The 20,956-nt window shown below is 41.6% G+C and overlaps 1 protein-coding gene across 1 annotated transcript in view; it reads right to left on the minus strand.

Moving 5' to 3' along the window:
• The window catches only part of LOC120049308 (sodium/potassium/calcium exchanger 2-like), a 151,859-nt gene that overhangs the window by 75,361 nt on the left and 55,542 nt on the right, over positions 1-20,956 (minus strand). Inside the window, exons 3-5 of the mRNA XM_038995558.1 lie at positions 13,992-14,017; positions 4,418-4,435; positions 2,276-2,384 (exon numbers count right to left, since the gene is read on the minus strand). Coding sequence (XP_038851486.1) covers positions 2,276-2,384; positions 4,418-4,435; positions 13,992-14,017 — 153 coding nt within the window. The remainder of the gene's footprint in view (positions 1-2,275; positions 2,385-4,417; positions 4,436-13,991; positions 14,018-20,956) is intronic.

Consider the following 20,956-nt stretch of genomic DNA (forward strand, 5'->3'; position numbering starts at 1 on the left):
ATCCATGGTTTCTGGTTTGGTACATACGTATGGTCACTGTGGGGACGACATCGTCAATGTACTTATTGATGAAGCCTGTGACGGATGTAGTAAACCCCTCAATGCTATCGGATGAATCCCATATTCCAGTCGGTACTAGTTTAACAGTCTTGTAGCCTCGTGTCCGGTTCATCGGACCAATTCTGTACTGAGTGCTTCACTGGGACTTCCTGTTATAGGTAGGGGCCCTAGCCACAGGTTATATGGTATAGGGCCCTAGGTTGGGTAGGGTCCCCAACCACAGGTTATATCGTATAAGGCACAGGTTTAACAAAGAGATTTGGTGGTTAGATAATGTGGATGCCTGGGAAAGTTATTTACAGCTCTCAGAGCAATAACCCATCCAACAACAAATGTTCCCTCAATGACATTAGGTCATTAACTAATGTTTTCATTGGAATGTTCAACCTGATGTGCAAGGAATGTTTCCAAGAGACCATTCCCTTAATGTCAAATTAAACTTACCAAGAAGGTGGTTACCATGTTCTCAGAATTTCCAATTTCATGGGAACATTGCAAGAACATTAGTGTCCAGTTTTCTGTGGGTTAGGAGAATATTCCATCAACGTCCCACCAAACATACACAGAACATGGTTGCCATGTTCTCAGAACAAAAGATATTCATGTTCTAGACACTGTCACGGAACCCTCCAGAACTGTCAACACGCACACATGTCCCCTATTCCCACTTATTAGTATTTGTATATATGTGCCCTTTGGCTTCCAAGGTCTTGTCGATTATTGGTCCAATGTTCGTGTGAGTACCTGTGCTGTGTGTTTTGGTTTTCGTGCCATTTTCGATTGCTCAGATGATTACGGGTATCGCCCCATGTGTTTATCATCGTGCGCTTAAGTTATTTATTCGAGGTACTTCTCGCTCTTTTGTTTGGGTTTCTACCCTGTGTTCTGTTGCGTGTTTGTTTGGTCTTTGTCCCTGTGCCTTTACACGTCACGTCGTAATTTGGGAATAAAAACCCCTATTATAAAAACCCTGTCTCCTGAATCACTTCATACCAACGTGACAGAATAATCGACCATTAAGGGAGACAGCGGGAATGCCCCGTCCGACGACGCTGCGACTGGTCCGTCGCCGCAACATCGCAGCTGCAACTGGGCCGTCCGACCTCGCCACAATGGGTCCATCCGACAACGCCACTTCAGCAGCCAACAACTGGCCTGTCCGACGATGACGCAACTTCGGCAGCTGCATCGGGTCCTGATCAACCCGCACTGCGTTCCTGTGATCGTCCTCAAGGCCGGTGTCGTTGCGCTGCTTATGCAGCGCGTCGGGGGGATACTGTCATGGATCCCTCCGGAACTTTCACGCACACCTGTCCCCTATTCCCACTAATTAGTATTTGTATATATGTGCCTTTTGTTCACCATAGTGCTGTCGATTATTGTTACAATGTCTGTTAGTGCTTGTGAGTACCTGTGCTGTGTGTTTTGGGCTTTCGTGCCCATGTGGATTGCGCAGACGATTTACGAGTCTTGTGCGCGTGTGTATTTATTCGAGGTACTCCTCGCTCTTTTGTTTGGGTTTCGACCCTGTGTATTTGTATAGTGTTTGTTTCGACCCTGTGTTTTTTTATAGTGTCTTCGTCCCCATGCCTTTACATGGCACGCCATAATTTGGGTACAATAAAAAAATAACTATTACGCATTCCTGCGTCTGTCTCCCGATCCTTCATGCCAATGTGACAGACACGTTTCATGGGAACGTTGCAAGACCATTCATGTGTCCAGTTTTCTGTGTTTTAAGAGAATATTCCCTCAACTTCCCACCAAACATACACAGAACATGGTTACCATGTTCTCAGAATATAGGATATCAAGGTTCTAGACATGTATCATGGAAACGTTGCAGGAACATTTGTGCCCAGTTTTCTGTGGGATGTTGATTGAAGCCTAGCCCTTTCTAGGCTTTATGATGTGTTCCTCATTTCTTTGATAAATAGCTCATGAAGAAGACGATTCTATCAGAATCCATCTAATAGCAAAAACATCCAGTATGTGCAACAACTATCTTCATTGAATGTTGGCCGAGTGGCAGAGAAACGTTAACCTAAAAATGACCAGGATTATGAGCACCAGTTTGCCTCTTAACCTTCCTGTCTCTGTATGGAAGTGGAACCAGGCAAAGATAAACAAAAGCATTCCATGTTGTGTTGCGTAAACACTAGAAAAACAGGGGTAGAGAAACAGTGACCGTTTTGTGTGTTGGATAACTGCTTACCTTCACTGAGAGGGTCCAGTGTGTGGATCATAAGCTGGAAGATACTGTTTCTCATCAGGCTGTTGTGCAGGGAGGCTGAGCTACCACCTCTCTGAAGCCGGGGCCTAGCCTGCAAGAGGAGCACAATGCTGTCACACAAACAATGGCACCATTACACAACTCTTTCTAGTCCTTGGCGGTTCCCCTAAGGAAATACCTGAAGGACACTGTAACACTGTGGTGTTAGCTGTATTTCTCATACAAAATAATGCAGTATCATCATTTTCAAAGCAAAATGCTGAGTGCTGGCCCTCTTCTAAGGTCATTATCTGTATCAGGTCTAAAGTTTTATTGTCCCTGTAGTGGAAATTCCCTGCCCTGGAATTTCCCCTTAATCTAACAGTCAAGATGTTGAGAGACCTGGGTTTAGATCCTGCCTGTGACAATGGCACCCAACTGTAGGACGGTGTCTAATCGGGGATGAGGTCAAAAGGGGGTGAATCTAGTGAACATCAATAGCCCTGCCTGTGACTTCAAAATCAGTGTCACCCTGGGCCCAAGAGGGAATTTCCCCTTGGTCTAACAGTCAAGATGTTTGTTTTTCCTGTGAGAGCCCCAGGTTCAGATCCCACCTGTGACATCCCATTGGTTTAAAAAATGTATGTTGCCTTTAATTGTGTCTTCAGGTGAAACAATGTGCAAGTCCTTTCCATGAAACCAGTCAAATATCTAAGTGACATGTTACTACCTGCTCTCCAGGACACCTACACCACCCGATGTCACAGGAAGGCCAAAAAGATCATCAAGGACAACAACCACCCGAGCCACTGCCTGGTCACCCCGCTATCATCCAGAAGGCGAGGTCAATACAGGTGCATCAAAGCTGGGACCGAGAGACTGAAAAACAGCTTCCATCTCAAGGCCATCAGACTGTTAAACAGCCATCACTAACATTGAGTGGCTGCTGCCAACATACTGACTCAATCTCTAGCCACTTTAATGAAAAAAAATTGGATGTAATAAATGTATCACTATTCACTTTGTATAATGTTTACATACCCTACACTACTGATCTCATATGTATATACTGTACTCTATACCATCTACTGCATCTTGCAAATGCCGTCCGGCCATCGCTCATCCATATATATTTTTATGTACATATTCTTATTCATTCCTTTACACTTGTGTGTATAAGGTAGTTGTTGTGAAATTGTTAGATTACTTGTTAGATATTACTGCATGGTCGGAACTAGAAGCACTAGCATTTCGCTACACTAACATTAACATCTGCTAACCATGTGTATGTGACAAATCAAATTTGATTTGAACTCAAATATCATGCCCAAATCATATCAACGTAACTTCAACCCAATTCATTGAACTACTGTACACAATCTCATTCAGAGATGACATGGGCATTTAAAGCATGCTAACAGGGGACATTTTACTTTTTAAGGAGTTTTGATAAGAAAATGCTAATACTAGTGGTTGGTGGCAGTGACTAGTTTAACCACTAGGCTACCTGGGTTTGAGCGGGCGGGGGGGGACAGACTGTCTGCACTTTGTGAAAGGCCATAAGGATGGCGAGGTACTGTATATTTTCTAAACTTGTTTAATGGGAGCTTTGCAAGACCATACGTGTCCAGTTTTCTGTGTTTTAAGAGAATATTCCCTCAACTTCCCAGCAAACATACACTTTTTTGGTTACTACATGATTCCATATGTGTTATTTCATAGTTTTGATGTCTTCACTATTATTCTAAAATGTAGAAAATAGTAAAAATAAAGAAAAACCCTAGAGGGAGTAGGTGTGTCCAAACCTTTGACTGGTACTGTATAGGTATATATACTGTATATTTGAAAGGAACTATAGCAAAACACTCACTGATCAATAACTTTGTTTTTTTGCATTTTGGATGTATAAACTGTTCTGCAAGCGTTTGAAACTGGAGGCGTCATTGCATGCTAACTCACTAGTGACCTACTGAGAGAGTAATTTTAGAATTGCAAGGACAGACAGAGCTACTACAGGCACACACGGAGGTTGGATCTAGAAAACAGAGAATGCATGGTTCTTGAGTATAGTAGGGAAGGAGAGAAAGAAGTTAGACTAGCTACAGAGACACAAACACAAACATAGACAAGCCAGACAGGACCTACCGACAGCTTGCTCTCATCCTCTGGTGCCCCGGGACTCACAGCCTTCATATCCAAGAAAAGAGAGAAGAAAGAGGGAGAAAGAGAAAGAGCACATAGATGTGAAGCATGTCTTACAAACCAGAGATAGACAGATGAAAAGACAGTAGAGAGACATTCCATTGTCGTATTGATGATGATGTGACATAGACGGATTCAAGAGACTGACACCACCGCTGTGCTGTGTTTACTGTATGTCACTCACTATCTAGCAGACCAAGATAGGCTTATGATAAAAAATGTTCTTCTCATCAGGTTTTTGAGATTCATCAGCCACATGGAAAACCATTCTATTCACAGACCATTTAACTCTGCAGGAACCCAACCGACTCAAACAAACAGAGGAAAAGCTAAACCTAGCATTCATGTAAATGTTCACGTTTTATATCTAAACTAGTACATGTAAAGAAATTACAAGTGTCAACTCCCTCTATCCGGAAGATATTAAAGACTTGCATATTAAACCTACTTATGTGGAATTCCAGTAACTTCAAAGATTGAATTATGTCTCTCAATTGTGTTATTTCTCTTGTTATTTATCCTGTATTGTTTCCTTTGTCTCCACCAATGACATCAGCTTCATCCTAAGCCATGACAAGAATAACTTCTTTGGAGCCTTTTTGTCATCCACATCGATACCTCAGATGCCAACCCAGGCCGGGATTCAAACAAACGCAGATAAACAACCTTTGCATTGCGATCCTGAAGAAAATAACATTTGGAAGTAGGCTTTGAGATATTAAGTTAACGCCTGATGTTACACATACAGTTGAAGTCGGAAGTTTACATACACCTTAGCCAAATACATTTAAACTCAGTTTTTCACAATTTCTGACATGTAATCCTAGTAACAATTCCCTGTCTTAGGTCAGTTAGGATCACAACTTTATTTCAAGATTGTGAAATGTGAGAATAATAGTAGAGAGAGTGATTTATTTCAGCTTTTATTTCTTTCATCACATTCCCAGTGGGTCAGAAGTTTACATACACTCAATTAGTATTTGGCATCATTGCCTTTAAATTGTTTAACTTGGGTCAAACATTTTGGGTAGCCTTCCACAAGCTTCCCACAATAAGTTGGGTGAATTTTGGCCCATTCCTCCTGACAGAGCTGGTGTAACTGACTCAGGTTTGTAAGGCCTCCTTGCTCGCACACACTTTTTCAGTTCTGCCCTCAAATTTTCTATAGGATTGAGGCCAGGGCTTTGTGATGGCCACTCCAATACCTTGACTTTGTTGTCCTTAAGCCATTTTGCCACAACTTTGGAAGTATGCTTGGGGTCATTGTCCATTTGGAAGACCCATTTGCGACCAAGCTTTAACATCCTGACTGATGTCTTGAGATGTTGCTTCAACATATCCACATAATTTTGCTTCCTCCTGATGCCATCTGTTTTGTGAAGTGCACCGGTCCCTCCTGCAGCAAAGCACCCCCACAACATGATGCTGCCACCCCCGTGCTTCACGGTTGGGATGGTGTTCTTCAGCTTGCACGCGTCCCCCTTTTTCCTCCAAACACAATGATGGTCATTATGGCCAAAGAGTTCTATTTTTTATTTCATTACACCAAAGGACATTTCTCCAAAAAGTACGATCTTTGTCCCCATGTGCAGTTGCAAACTGTAGTCTTGCTTTTTTATGCCGGTTTTGGAGCAGTGGCTTCTTCCTTGCTGAGCGGCCTTTCAGGTTATGTCGATATAGGACTCGTTTTACTGTGGATATAGATACTTTTGTTCCTGTTTCCTCCAGCATCTTCACAAGGTCCTTTGCTGTTGTTCTGGGATTGATTTGCACTTTTCGCACCAAAGTACGTTCATCTCTAGGAGACAGAATGCGTCTTCTTCCTGAGTGGTATGACGGCTGCGTGGTCCCATGGTGTTTGTACAGATGAACGTGGTGTCACGCCCTGATCTCAGAGATCCTTTTTATGTCTCTATTTTGGTTTGGTCAGGGTGTGAGTTGGGGTGGGTATTCTATGTTCTATTATTTGTATTTCTATGTTTTGGCCGGGTAGGGTTCTCAATCAGGGACAGCTGTCTATCGTTGTCTCTGATTGAGAACCATACTTAGGTAGCCCTTTTTCCCACCTGTCTTTGTGGGAAGTTGACTTTGTTTATGGCACTTAGCCTTTAGCTACACGGTTTGTTTTGTAGTGTTTATTGTTTTGTTTCGGCGTCTTTTCTAACAAAAATAAAATGTACGCTCACCACGCTGCACCTTGGTCCACTTCATTCAACAGCCGTGACACATGGTACCTTCAGGCATTTGAAAATTGCTCCCAAGGATGAACCAGACTTGTGGAGGTCTACAATTCTTTTTTCTGAGTTCTTGGCTGATTTATTTTGATTTTCCCATGATGTCAAGCAAAGAGGTAGACATTGAAATACATCCACAGCTACACCTCCAATTGACTCAAATTATGTCAATTAGCCTATCAGAAGCTTCTAACGCCATGACATCATTTTCTGGAATTTTCCAAGCTGTTTAAAGGCACAGTCAACTTAGTGTATGTAAACTTCTGACCCACTAGAATTGTGATATATTGAATTATATGTGAAATAATCTGTCTGTAAACAATAGTTGTAAAAATTACTTCTGTCATGCACAAAGTAGATGTCCTAACCGACTTGCCAGAACTATAATTTGTAAACAAGAAATTTAACGAGTTTTAATGATTCCAACCTATGTGTACAGTGGGGAGAACAAGTATTTGATACACTGCCGATTTTTGCAGGTTTTCCTACTTACAAAGAATGTAGAGGTCGGTAATTTTTATCATAGGTAAACTTCAACTGTGAGAGACGGAATCTAAAAATCAAAAATCCAGAAAATCACATTGTATGATTTTTAAGTAATTCATTTGCATCTCCACTACAACTGGAGGTAACAGTGTTTTTAAACACCTGGTATCATGTCTGTACACGATCAAAAAATAAACTAACACCTTTCTCTTCTAGAGGAGATCCTAATAAAAACGTTTGACACAATCTGGTTGCCAACCTTTGTAATTACCACACTGGAAATCGTCACTCTGTTCTGCTCCTCTGAAACAATCTCGTACATTGTCAAAAAGGTGAGTTCCTGAAATTCAATGTGTGAAAAATGCTCATTGGATGTCCAGAGACGCCTGAGTACATTTTCAAAGAAAAACATTCATTTTTGCTGAAGTATAACCTCTGTATGCCCCACCATCTCCAACATTGTGATTTTGGGAAAATGTAACATCCATGTTGACTCATCCAAGTCCACTATGGCTGCTGTCTTCCCTAACTTGCTGGACTGTCAAAACCTTGTGCAACATGTTAATATCCCCACACACAACCGTGGACACACATCGGACCTCATTATCACTGGCGATGACTTGGATGTCCTCAAACTTGGCATATCTGACCACAAGGCTGTGACACTGTCTCTGACTGTGCCCACTCCTCTCCACTGCCCAAAGAGGACAATTAAATTCCGCAACCTAAGGAAATTCAACCCATCCCTCTTCCTGGAACACATACAGCCCACATTTGAGTCTGACTGCACTAAGCTGGCCCTCTGCGACAGGGTCAACCTGTATAACAGCACTCTGAGTACTACCCTGAACATCCTTGCTCCCCCCCAAAAACTTGAAAAGTAACCTTCTAACACTCTTCACCCTGGTTCACTGAAGAACTGCTGTGAATTAAGACTCATGGCCGTAAGCTTTAGAGGCGTTGGAGGAAGGATGGCCTCACTGTTCATCTACTGGCCTACAAAGACCACCAAGCAAGCTGCTATGCTGCACGATCAGCTTTTATTTTTTGTCACCATCCTCACCTGCTGATCGGGGAAGTACCATCACTCTTCAAAACAGCCGCAGTCACGCCCTTACTGAAGAAACCCAACCTTGACCAGGACATCCTATCCAACTACAGACCCATCTCCAACCTCCCTTTTCTATCAAATCCTCAGAGACTATAACATCAACTACGCTGACGATACTGAAGTATATAGTAACACCAAACCAGGCACCATCTCAGCCCTAGGAAAACTTGGCAGCTGCCTTATGACATCAGAGTATGGATGAAAGAAAACTTCCTCCAGCAGAACAGCAGTAAGACTGAGGCTATGCTTATTGGGGCACCCAAGCAGGTTGCCAGTGCTGGAAACATCTGCCCTACAACTGACGGTCAAGCCATCCATCTGTCCTCTGTCATCTCCAACCTGGGAGTCAAGTTTGATTCTTCTCTGTCCTTTGATGCCCATATAAAACACATCTGCAAAAACAAATTTTTCCCTCTGCAAAACATCTCCCGGCTCAAACAATCGCTCTCCTAGCCAGATGCAGAAAAACTTGTCTACGCCTTCATCTTCTCCTGGATCGACTACGGCAATGCTCTGTTCAGGGGCCTTCCAGACAAATCACTTCAGAGGCTACAACTTTTTCAGAATAGTGCTGCCAGAGACCTGACCAGGACCAAGAAGTCAGCCCACATCACCCCCATCCTTGCTGGAGTTCCTGGCTACCTGTCAACTTTAGAATTGACTTTAAAATCCTTCTTCTAGTGTTTAAAGCGTTGACTGGATTGAGTCCTACCTACATCAGCCACCTCATTTCTATCAATGAGCCACCTCACAGGCCTTAAAACACATTTCTACAGACTATCTTTCTTATATTCCTCATCTTAAAAGTGTCACAGGTCAGGGTTTCTTCCTGGAGTGTACTACCTGTGGTTGCCACTGGAGAGCACCCGTGGGTTTCCTCCAGTATCCAGGTGACCCTGATTGGGCTTATTGGGATCACCTTCTGGATGACCATTTTAGGTTCCTCTGTGGACTGGGCCAGTTGCTCAGGTCTCATGTTTTGTTCAGTGTTGTCGTGTGCTCTTGCTTTGTTGTTTTGCTATGTAGACCTTAAGTAAATATTCTGGATTTACCCTTACCTCTGCCTGCTGTGTTTCTCTGCGCCTGGGTCCAAGTTCGTACTAGCACTATTGTCACGGAAAGTCATTTTTGGATGTATTATTGCTATTTCCTGCCTTGATTATAAATGTATGATGTTTATATTGTATTATTTAATTCATTATTTAAATGTTTGCCTATGTACAGCTTTGAGAACACTAATGAAAAGCGCTATACAAATTAAATGTTTTATTATTAGATTTAGTGCAAGGTGTTCACAATGCAGAAATACACATTGTTGAAACTGTGTGGTTGGCACCCCTTTCTGCCTGATGTTACATACAGTGTATATGTAACTTTGCATAACTATTGCTAGGAGTGTTTAAAAAATAATCTCCAGAAATATGTTATTTGCGGTCTCCTTGGGTAGTCGTAATCACTGCTTAATTTTCATGCAAGGAAAACTGGGTCTGGGTTTCTGAGGGTTAAGGCTGCTTCTGCGGTTCCATCCAGACCGAAAACATTCTACAAGTCAAGTGCAGTGCCATGTCGGTTGTCCCCATAGGAGAAACCTTTGAATAACTATTTTTGGTTCCAGGTAGAACCCTTTAAACAGAGGGTTCTACCTGGAACGAAAAAGGGTTCTACCTGGAACCAAAAAGGGTTCTCCTATGAGGACAGCCGAGGAACCCTTTTTTCTAAGAACGTACACATCTCGTTACATACACAGTACATACACTGCACTGTGCTTACACATTCTATCAGTTGCATACTAAGAGAAGCTCTGCGCTTATATATTGCTGTATTTGATTGACATGGGAAATAAGTAAATAAATAGTGATTTGACAGCAGGTATTTTGCCATGGTCCAGCCACTGTGTACATGGTCTGGTTGGCTTATTGTGATTTATTCTCTGCTTGAGATTAGGTAAAGCCCCTGGGCACAGTGAGTCACATCTCCCATGAGTAGGGCCCTGTGTTTTGGAAAATTTCATAAGGCAGTGTGCTTTTACCCGTATTTCCAGTAATATCCCGCTAGTGTCGCTGCAGGTAGAAAATCCTATAAAATGTTCTGTAATTGACACAAGGTATCTCCAATCAAAACAAAGATGAATCATTAATCAAGTGGTGTTAGCCATTTAGAATGTATAGGCCTGAACCAATCCAATTACTCATGAACCAAATTCTCAGCCAATTGTTCTAAGGTTACTACAGGTTTACAAATACACTCAGTGGCCAGTACATACAGTGAGTCACGTGGCCGTGGCTTACTATATAAAGCAGGCAGACAGGCATCGAGGCTTTCAGTTACGGTTTGACTGAATGAGAGAATGGGCAAAACGAGTGACCTAAGCGACTTTGAGCATGGAATGATTGTCGTGCCAGGCACGCCGGTTCCAATAGCTCAGAAACAGCCGGCCTCTCCTGGTCTTCACACGCACGACAGTGTCCAGGGTTTACCGAGAATGGTGCACAATCACATCCAGTCAGCTGCAGTCCTATGGGTGAAAACAGCTCTTTGATGAGAGAGGTCGAAAGAGAATGGCAAGAATCGTGCAAGCTAACAGCTGGGCCACAAACAGGCAAATAACGGTGCAGTACAGCATCTCGGAACGTACAACTTGCCGGTCCTTGTCACGGATGGGCTATTGCAGCACACGACCACACCGGGCTCAACTCCTATCAGCTCTCCCTCCCGGAGGACCTGAGCCCTACGATCATGCCTCAGGACTACCTAGCCTGGTGACTCCTGGCTGTCCCTAGTCCACCTGGTCATGCTGCTGCTCCAGTTGGAACTGTTCTGACTGTGGCTAAGGAACCTGTTCACCGGACGTGCTACCTTGTCCCGGACCTGCTGTTTTCGACTCTCTCTCGCTCTACCGCACCTGCTGTCTCGACCTCTGAAGGCTCGGCTATGAAAAGACAACTGACATTTCTCCTGAGGTGCTGACCTGTTACAACCACTGACTATCATTTGACCTGCTGGTCATCTATGCTATCTATCCTAGCTACCCTGCTTCTACATCTGCATTGCTTGCTGTTTGGGGTTTTAGGCTGGGTTTCTGTATAGCACTTTGACATCTGCTGATGTAAAAAGGGCTTCATAAATACATTTGATTGACTAAAATAAGAAGTGGGTTTCCAGGGGGCATGTGACCACCAACAGTGGACAATTGAGTAGTGGAAAAACATTGCCTGGTCTGACGAATCCTGGTCTCTGTTGCATCATGCTCATGGCAGAGTCAGGATTTGGCATAAGCAGCATGAGTCCATGGCCCCATCCTGCCTTATGTGAAATGGTGTGGCGAATGTTTTCCTGGCACATGTTAGGTCCCTTGATACCAATTGAGCAACGTTTGAACGCCCCACCCTGTAGAATCCATGCCCCGAATAATTCAGGTCAGGTTGTTCTGGAGGAAAAGGGGGGTCCGTCCCGGTACTAGATGGGTGTACCTAATAAACAAACTCATTTTCATTTTCAGAGTACATGTCACTGTTTCTCATAGAATGTTTCACACAGAGCACCATTCCTTCCACAGGTGGCCAGTTTGGGAAATATTTGAGTATATCCACTTCTCCAGGCACCACTACAGCCCTGGAGGTAGCAGAAGTGCATAGGGGATCAAACCTGCCACAGGGGAAAGTATATGGTTCCAGAGGCGATAGTGTTACCCACTCAACCAGACTCCGGTCCAACACCTGAACATTTTATCTATCAAAAGGACCTGGAGCTCCCTTTTAGTCCAGATTTATCAGGACTAAACCGCTAAAACCTTCTTCCGCCATTCCATATCTTTTGAATAATCCCTGATTTGTAATAAATCCATTTAAATTCTTTGTACCTTTCTTAAAGGCAACCCAGAGAGGCAGATAGAACAGGAAAATGTCAGATAATCTGCTTCTCCCATTAAACCAGTGTTAAATATCATGACTAATAATCGCAGGGAGATTAGCACGTCTTCTGGAGTCACTGTGCGTGCTAATCCCAATATCTCTGGTTCCACTTCTTATGTAATGTCACATCAGGATCATTCCAGGAAATGGATCATGGAAACATGAAAGTAAAAGTATTATGTGTAAAACAGACCTCCTGTCCACAACTATCCGTTAAATGGGGACTGAACTCAATCATTTCGCCTCGCTTTTCATTAAGAAATGCTATGAGTTTGAAGTGGGTGTGTAATGTTCTCTACCATTTTGTGTTCCTTGAAATATCTCAAACAGCCACCTGAGCGTGAAGAATAGCTTAGCAATCGCGTGATGCATCATGACAACTTGACTTTATGACCAAAATTATACTATTTACACTTTGTAGTCAATTTTGGCAATAAAATACGTTTCTCACTAATATCGATGCCACATAGGCCATTTTCAACCATAGAAGTTGTTTCTTTGGCTTAGCTCCTCTTAAAAAGTACTGAAAGTAGAGGATTCATAGTGATCTGAATTCCACATCTACTCAATGGCTTTTTAATATCCTCTTTCTCTACGCAAATGTATTGGAATAAACTTTGTAGTTGCCAAGAATATTGTATTTTTAAGAAACATATTTGTTATGCAAGTGTCAATCATCTTATAGCAAATTACATGGTTGATGAGAAATTGATGTCAAAGTAACATGGTTGAAGAGACAATTGCCAGAAGTGACTATAAAAGTGACATAACAGGGTTGAGGATTTAATCTTAAATCAGCCATAACTCCTCATGTGACAAGGGGACGGGGAATGAAAGCTTGTTGCGTGCAACGGGGGAGGGGGGATTGAATGCAAGCTTAACAACAATATTTGTACTTGTTAAAACATTTCTAGCCGATCTATCAATGGGTTATGCTCGATGCATTCCGTTTTCCACCATATAACACTAGAAAATGTCCGAAAAGAGTAGAAGCAGCTCCCCTGTTTTTGCACTTTGATTTGACTTTTATATATTGAATGTTTTTTTGTTTTTTGAATTTAATTTTACTATATTAAAACGGAAGTTCAGTTCAAGTTACAGGGCTGACCTTAAACCTGGGGGACAAATTTCAATTAATCACTAATCATATTAAATAACTAAATCTCCAGACTTTCCCAAACAAACTAAATAACTAGGGCTTCGCAATAATGGTGACGACTTTGGGAAATCCTTGGGTTAAGTGGATTAAAATCTTCATAGAATTTGGATAAAATATTAAGTGGGACAACGCCAACATTGGGATTTGGTTTACAGTAGTTAGAGCATACTGTAAATGTATGTAATCCAAGTGTTATATGTAGTGTTTTAACACAATTTACACACAATGTCTGACGGACATAAAAGAATGTGGAATGGCCTAGATAACTACTTAAGCTAATTAGTCATTTTAGTATTCAAGATGATTAGAAAAAGGTCTGCAACATTGGAATATCTCAGAATTGTCTGAAATGTTTTGAATAATACCTGGAACTGGAAGTAGGGCCTAAGTGCAAAAATCAACGCTCTTACTGCACACAAACTACCTCTAGTTAGGGACTAATTTAGACCTGGCACACCAGGTGGGTACAATTAATTATCAGATAGAACAGAAAACTAGCAGGCTCCGGACCTCGTAGGACTAGAGTTGAATAACCCTGCTCTAGAGGTTTCGAGAAAATACCCTCGGCTAGAACTTTTACTGTAATGTAAACTTGCAGACTTGTCACTTCTCCTACGCCACTGCCGGAGGTCGCAGGGCGAGCTTTGCTTGAGAGTCACCCCCTCTGAGGCATTGGCTGTAAACAGAATTGTCTCGTGCAGCCAAATGCTCCTACAGTAAAAATCTTAATAGCAGAGCAATGTTTTTGAAACAGCTGAAAAGTATAGATATTTTCCTTATATTTGAGACTTGTTTTATTGAATCTTTATCTGAAATCAGTGGTGGAAAAAGTACCCAATTGTCCTACTTAAGTAAAGGTACTGTAAATAAACAGTGCCAATCAAAAATATTTTTACTATTTTCTACATTGTAGAATAAAAGTAAAGATATCAAAACTATGTAGCAACCAAAAAAGTGTTAAAGAAAAATATATGCAGCCACCCTTTGCCTTGATGACAGCGTTGCGCACTCTTGGCATTCTCTCAACCAGCTTCACATTAAATGCTTTTCCAGCAGTCTTGAAGGAGTTCCCACATATGCTGAGCACTTGTTGGCTGCTTTTCCTTCACTCTGCGGTCCAACTCATCCTAAACCATCTCAATTGGGTTGAGGTAGTGTGATTGTGGAGGCCAGGTCATCTGATGCAGCACTCCATCACTCTCCTTCTTGGTCAAATAGCACTAACAGTGGTTCCTCCTTTAAAAATTGCAGCACACCTTGCAGGCTGCCGCATAATTCTATGGAGCATTATTTAATTGTCAGCCATTGTTACCATTAATGCTAGTTAGTGCTAGTTTGACCACCAGAGGGCATCTTTGAGAAGTATTTGATAGCCTTCAATAGTGGCTGTACTAGAGAATTTAAAACCTTTTTTGTAAGAACATCGTATATGAGATTAATTTTAAGAATTTTTTCTTAATTAATTTGATTAATATTATGGTGTTTCCGTTAGGATGAAAAAAAAAACACAGGGTTTCCGTTAGGATGGAATGGAAAATATGGCACTGTACAACTTGATGGTCGGGAGTAGGCTACAGTACTAAGAGCATAACATTTCCATACCCTAATTGTAGTCTAACCAATACCCAAACGGAGATTCAGTGAAAATAAAAATCTCATTGATTTATCAAGACCAGTCCCCATGCTTGTCTCAGAGCAGTGCGAAACATTGCTGAAATAGTTGACCACAGCGGGTAGGCTATTGCTTAAAATCCTATTGCTTCTAACTTCAGTATGCTTTTTAAATAAATAAGACCTACACCACTTTTAACAGCACATTACTCAACACTAGTGATACCTACTGTAGATCTACAGTATATAATTCTATATACTATAATTCTATATACTTTTTTTCAAGGACGTGACTCTCCACCAATAATTCCATTTTGAGGATTGGAGAATTCTAAATTAATTTCTAAGGGGCATTTTTCATTAGGGCAAATCTGATCTGTGAGAATATCTAAGGGGCTTTTATATAATTCTAAATTAATGAATAATAATAATAATAATCGCTTTGTTTAAAAAATAACAATATTTTGGGGGTTATTTTGTTTTCATTCAACCTAGAGTGAGCGAGAAAAAAAACATTCTTGAACACGGGGTGAGACATTCTCACTAATTTGTAAATAAAGCCAGTTTGTTATTGTTGTTGTCTTAGGTCTCTCTTTATGTAGTGTTGTGTTGTCTCTCTTTTCGGGATGTGTGTTTTGTCTTATATTTTTCATTTAATTTATTTATGTTTTTAATCCCAGTCCCCAACCCCGCAGGAGGCCTTTTGCCTTTTGGTAGGCCGTCATTGTAAATAAGAATTTGTTCTTAACTGACTTGCCTAGTTAAATAAAAAATACAAATAAAAGTATTTATTTTAATCCAAAGCCATGAATGAGTGAGTCACTCAGCTTTACGTAGGTGCCGAGGATATATGACTGTGCCAAAAACTTGATTATTTAGCAGACATCACTTGATTATATTCAGTCAACACATACATCTTAAGAATATCATGGAATATAATTGAACAATTTAATTTCTCCATGCTTGTCTCAGAGCAGCGTGAAACAGTGGTGAAATAGTTGACCATAGTGGGTAGGCTATATATAACGATATTTTTGAGCCAATTGTGCACCGCCCTCTGGTACTCCCAATCACAGTCAGATGTGATACAGCCTGGTTTTGAACCAGGGACTTTTGCACTGAGATGCACTGCCTTAGACCACTGCGCCACTTGGGAGCAATGACCAATATGACTAATATATATTGTCCTGCTAATAGCCCATCCTAGAAACGTTGTTTGCAGAATTCACAGCCTGCTACGCTTGTGATAAACATGGTTAATAATAATAATACTTTTTCCCCCTTCCACATGTTAAAGGTTCCAATTGAAAAAAGTTTTTTTTTATCAACTAGTATATTTGAGTTTAACCACAATATTTGTTGTATTATTTGTATTCTCTTTCTTGTGGATTAAACTGAAATTGCAAGCAATCACGGCCGGTTGTGAAACAGCCAAACAAACTAAGAAATACATTTGAAAATAGAATTCTCCCCCTACCCTCCTTCTAGGCAAGTCTATTGTCCAGCTAATAGCCCTCCTAAAAGCCATAATGGCGATGTACAACATGACTGTGTGTGTGTTTTAAAGAGTATTTTTCAGTAAGCAACTATTTGTTTACTAGCCTACTTTGTTCCAATATTTCTGTCATTGTGATATTTATTCCCATAGTAATTCGTTATGGATCCATAACTAAATAAATATCTGCATTTTGAAAGAGTATTTTTATCATTATTTTATTAACGAAAGCATACAGATGCTGATTACGAAATACAGTACTGTACAGTATATGCTTTATCTGACATTTTGTGGTTGCATGAGGTTGCCCACACGCACTTTATACATTTGGATAATAAAGCATTTAGAAGATAGAAGCCGCCTGCATGTGTTTATTAGGCTACTGTGCAGTCTGACAAGTAAACATAGCCTACAGTACATACTGTAGTAAACATGGTAAAGTGTTAATTCCTTACATAAGGGAGAGCAGGCCATGTCCAGACATTCTCGGTGACCTCAAGTACTCATTAACTCTGTCTTTAATGCTTTTTTGGGTTGCATCAGTCATGGACAGAAACTTCTGAGACACAGTATTAATGATGAACACCCAGAGGTTCATTGGTAAGCCACATTTGCCTCGGGATCCATCCCAGTTGGTATTCTGTGTCCACTCATGGTATATCTCTTCAGTTACACATCCTTGGGACAGCAGAACAGCATAACGTTTCAGAAGGCCCTTGCTGTGCCTGGTGAGCAGTTGGACAAGTTTTGTTGTCAGAAGAGGAATGGAAATGTCAGGGTGAACCGACGACCTGTCGAAACCGCCAAGTATGTTGCTCTGCCTGTCGGAGGTGGAGTTCCAGAGCTCACAGGTGTGCCTGGTATGGATTGTGACTCCATCTCGTTCCTCGCACTCTTCAATACGTCATTCTCTGCCTGACTCTCTGCCAATGACGAGTGACTCTCTGCCAATACTGCCTGGCTCTGGACCAATGCATCAGCTGTCGCCCGTATCTCTTCCCTCAGATAATGTTTCTCTTTCTGCTGGTCTGCCTTCAATGACTCAATCTCGGTCTTCAAAGTTTGAATCTGATCCATGTGCACCTTCATCAGATAACCGGAATGGTACCGCCCTGAGCCCCCATCGATTACAGTCTTTATTGTAACCACAATGTCACAAATAATTTGTATCTACAATTCCAATTACCTTTAGAGTTAGGGATTTACAAATGTGCGCTTTTCATGTCCTTTTTCGTTAAATCCAGTTCGGATTTAAGTATACATTTTGATTGACGCCTTTAGTGAGAGGTCTAATGCTATAATATTTAATCATTTCTGCCCTCCGAATTCATATCTAATGGGCATTTTTCGCGCCATTATTTTTACATTGTTTTAGTTTGAACGTGCAGACAGTCACTGAGAACAGCGGGAACGTTTCCCTAGTCAGCGCCATTATTAGTGCAATGCCCCTTAAAGTGTTGCTCTGTGCTACCCAGTGGGGCAGGGGTCCATCCCCCCTCCCCTTCCTTCCCCATGGGCTAGGTCCGTCTTCTGTGCGCTGCTCTGCGGCCCATCCCGTGCCCCCTGCACTCGTGCCATAAACCCGGTGCGCCCATCGCTATCTCAGTGGATAAAGCTGGAGAACTGCAAGGTAATCCCATTGTGCGCCACTCGGGATACATGACCAATATGACCAAAATATAATGTCCTACTGACAGCCCATCCTGGAAATGTTGTTAGCAGAATTCACAACCTGCTACGCTTGTAAAAAACAGGATTAATAATATATCTGTGAGAATATCTAATATATAAAAATAATAGCTTTGTTTAAAAATATAAATATTTTGGAGATTTATTTTTCAAATAACGTAAAGTGAGAGAAAAATGCCATTCTTGAACATGGGGTGAGACATTGTTACTAAATTGTAAATAAAGCCAGTTTATTTCTGTTTTTAGAGGGAGAGAAACCAAAAGCTTACAGTCGCCTCATGGGTCGACCCAGTCACGGACAGCACAGGTATTGAATCAGCATCTGTAGCAATGCAGATGCAATGCAGTGTCTTAGACCACTGCACCACTTGGTAGCTGCACAACATCACCGGTCGGGAGTAGGCTACAGTACTACAGTATATACTAACATTTCCACACCCTAATTGTAGTCTAAGTGTCTCTTAGAATAAAAACGTTAGTGTAACAACAGTAGAAAGTAAGTACGTAATACTGAAGTTGTGCACAATTATCAGTTTCTATTTGGTTTATGTCACCCATTCATTGCCAGAGACACAGTAGCGCCTTGGGACCCAAAAGCATAATCAGTGCTCTAACACCCCTTGCGCTGGTCTGTAGCAATGAAGTAGTGACACAGGGTACCATACTAAACCACAAATTACATCTAAGTTCTGCAGCATAAACGCAAAACTTTTAGTTGAGAAACCACTGTACACAGCCCGTTGGGTCATTATCCTGTTGAAAAACAAATGATAGTCCCAACTTAAGCAGAAACCCGATGGGATGGCGTATAACTGCAGAATGCTGTGGTAGCCATGCTGGTTAAGTGTGCCTTGAATTCTAAATAAATCACAGACAGTGTAACCAGCAAAGCACCATCACACCTCCTCCTCCATGCTTCATTGTGGGAACCACACATGCGGAGATCATCCGCTCACCTACTCTACGTCTCACAAAGACACGGCGGTTAAAACCAAAAATCTCAAGTTTGGACTCATCAGTCCAAAGGACAGATTTCCACCGGTCTAATGTCCATTGCTTGTGTTTCTTGGCCCAAGCAAGTCTCTTATTGGTGTCCTTTAGTAGTGGTTTCTTTGCAGCAATATGACCATGAAGGCCTGATTAACGCAGTCTACTCTGAACAGCTGATGTTGAGATATGTCTGTTACTTAAACTCTGTGAAGCATTTATTTGGGCTGTAATTTCTGAGGCTGGTACTCTAATAAACATATCCTCTGCAGCAGAGGTAACTCTGGGTCTTCCTTTCCTGTGGCGGTTCTCATGAGATCCAGTTTCATCATAGCACTTGAGGGTTTTTGCGACTGCACTTGGTGCGACTGCACTTGATGGTTTTTGTGACTGCACATTTTCTGTATTGACTGACCTTCATGTCTTAAAGTAATGATGGACATTCGTTTCTCTTTGCTTATTTGAGCTGCTCTTGCCATAATATGGACTTGGTCTTTCACCAAATAAGGCTATCTTCTGTATACCACCGCTACCTTGTCACAACACAACTGATTGGCTCAAACGCATTAAAAAGGAAAGAAATTCCACAAATTAACTTTTAACAAGGAACAGCTGTTAATCGAAATGCATTCCAGGTGACAACCTCATGAAGCTGGTTGAGAGAATGCCAAGAGTGTGCAAAGCTGTCATCAAGGCAAAGGGTGGCTAATTTGAAGAATCTCAAATATATTGTGGACTACAGGAAAGGGAGGACCGAGCACGCCCCCATTCTCATCTACGGGGCTGTAGTGGAACAGGTTGAGAGCTTCAAGTTCCTTGGTGTTCACATCACCAACAAACTATCATGGTCCAAACACACTAAGACAGTCGTGAAGAGGGCACGACAAAACCTATTCCCCCTCAGGAGACTGAAAAGATTTGTCATGGGTCCTGAGATCCTCAAAAGGATCTACAGCTGCACCATCGAGATCATCCTTACTGGTTGCATCACTGCCTGGTATGGCAACTGCTCGGACTCTGACCGCAAGGCACTACAGAGGGTAGTGCGTAAAGCCCAGTACATCACTGAGGCCAAGCTGCCTGCCATCCAGGACCTCTATATCAGGCGGTATCAGAGGAAGGCCCTAAAAATTGTCAAAGACCCCAGCTACCCTAGTCATAGACTGTCCTCTCTGCTACCGCACGGCAAGTGGTACCGGAGTGCCAAGTCGAGGTCCAAAAGGCTTCTTAACAGCTTCTACCCTCAAACAATAAGACTCCTGAACAGCTAATCAAATGGCTACACAGACCCCTCTTTTACACTGCTGCTTCTATTTTCTACTTAACAATTTTTTTTTTCTTAACTTCTTAAAGTATTGTTGGTTAAGGGCTTGTAAGTAAGCATTTCACTGTAAGATCTACACCTGTTGTATTTGGAGCATGTGACAAATAAAATTAGATGAAAAAAAAGTATAATTATGGCAACAGCCTGTTCAATTCTGAAATTGTTGCCGTAGCAACAAAAAAAGTCAACGGTGTAGTTGGAGCCACGGACATTTGCTCAGCAAGCAGCTGTTCAACACCCCTGTGAATTACCCACATTTTCAGTCACAATTTGCTTTACCACATATTGATAAAAAGTACACCTGGTTTGTTCGAAGGTAACTTTGAAAGAAAATCTGGTGGATTCTTGTTCAATTTCATTTCCATTTCCACCAATTGAGATTCTGGCTCTTTTTCTAAAAACATTTGTAATTTTTTATATTTCTTATTCTTACTAGTACATTCAATAAAGTTGCATTTTTAACATTTAAAATTTT

Source organism: Salvelinus namaycush, chromosome 6, assembly GCF_016432855.1.
Source record: "Salvelinus namaycush isolate Seneca chromosome 6, SaNama_1.0, whole genome shotgun sequence".
NCBI lineage: Eukaryota > Metazoa > Chordata > Actinopteri > Salmoniformes > Salmonidae > Salvelinus > Salvelinus namaycush.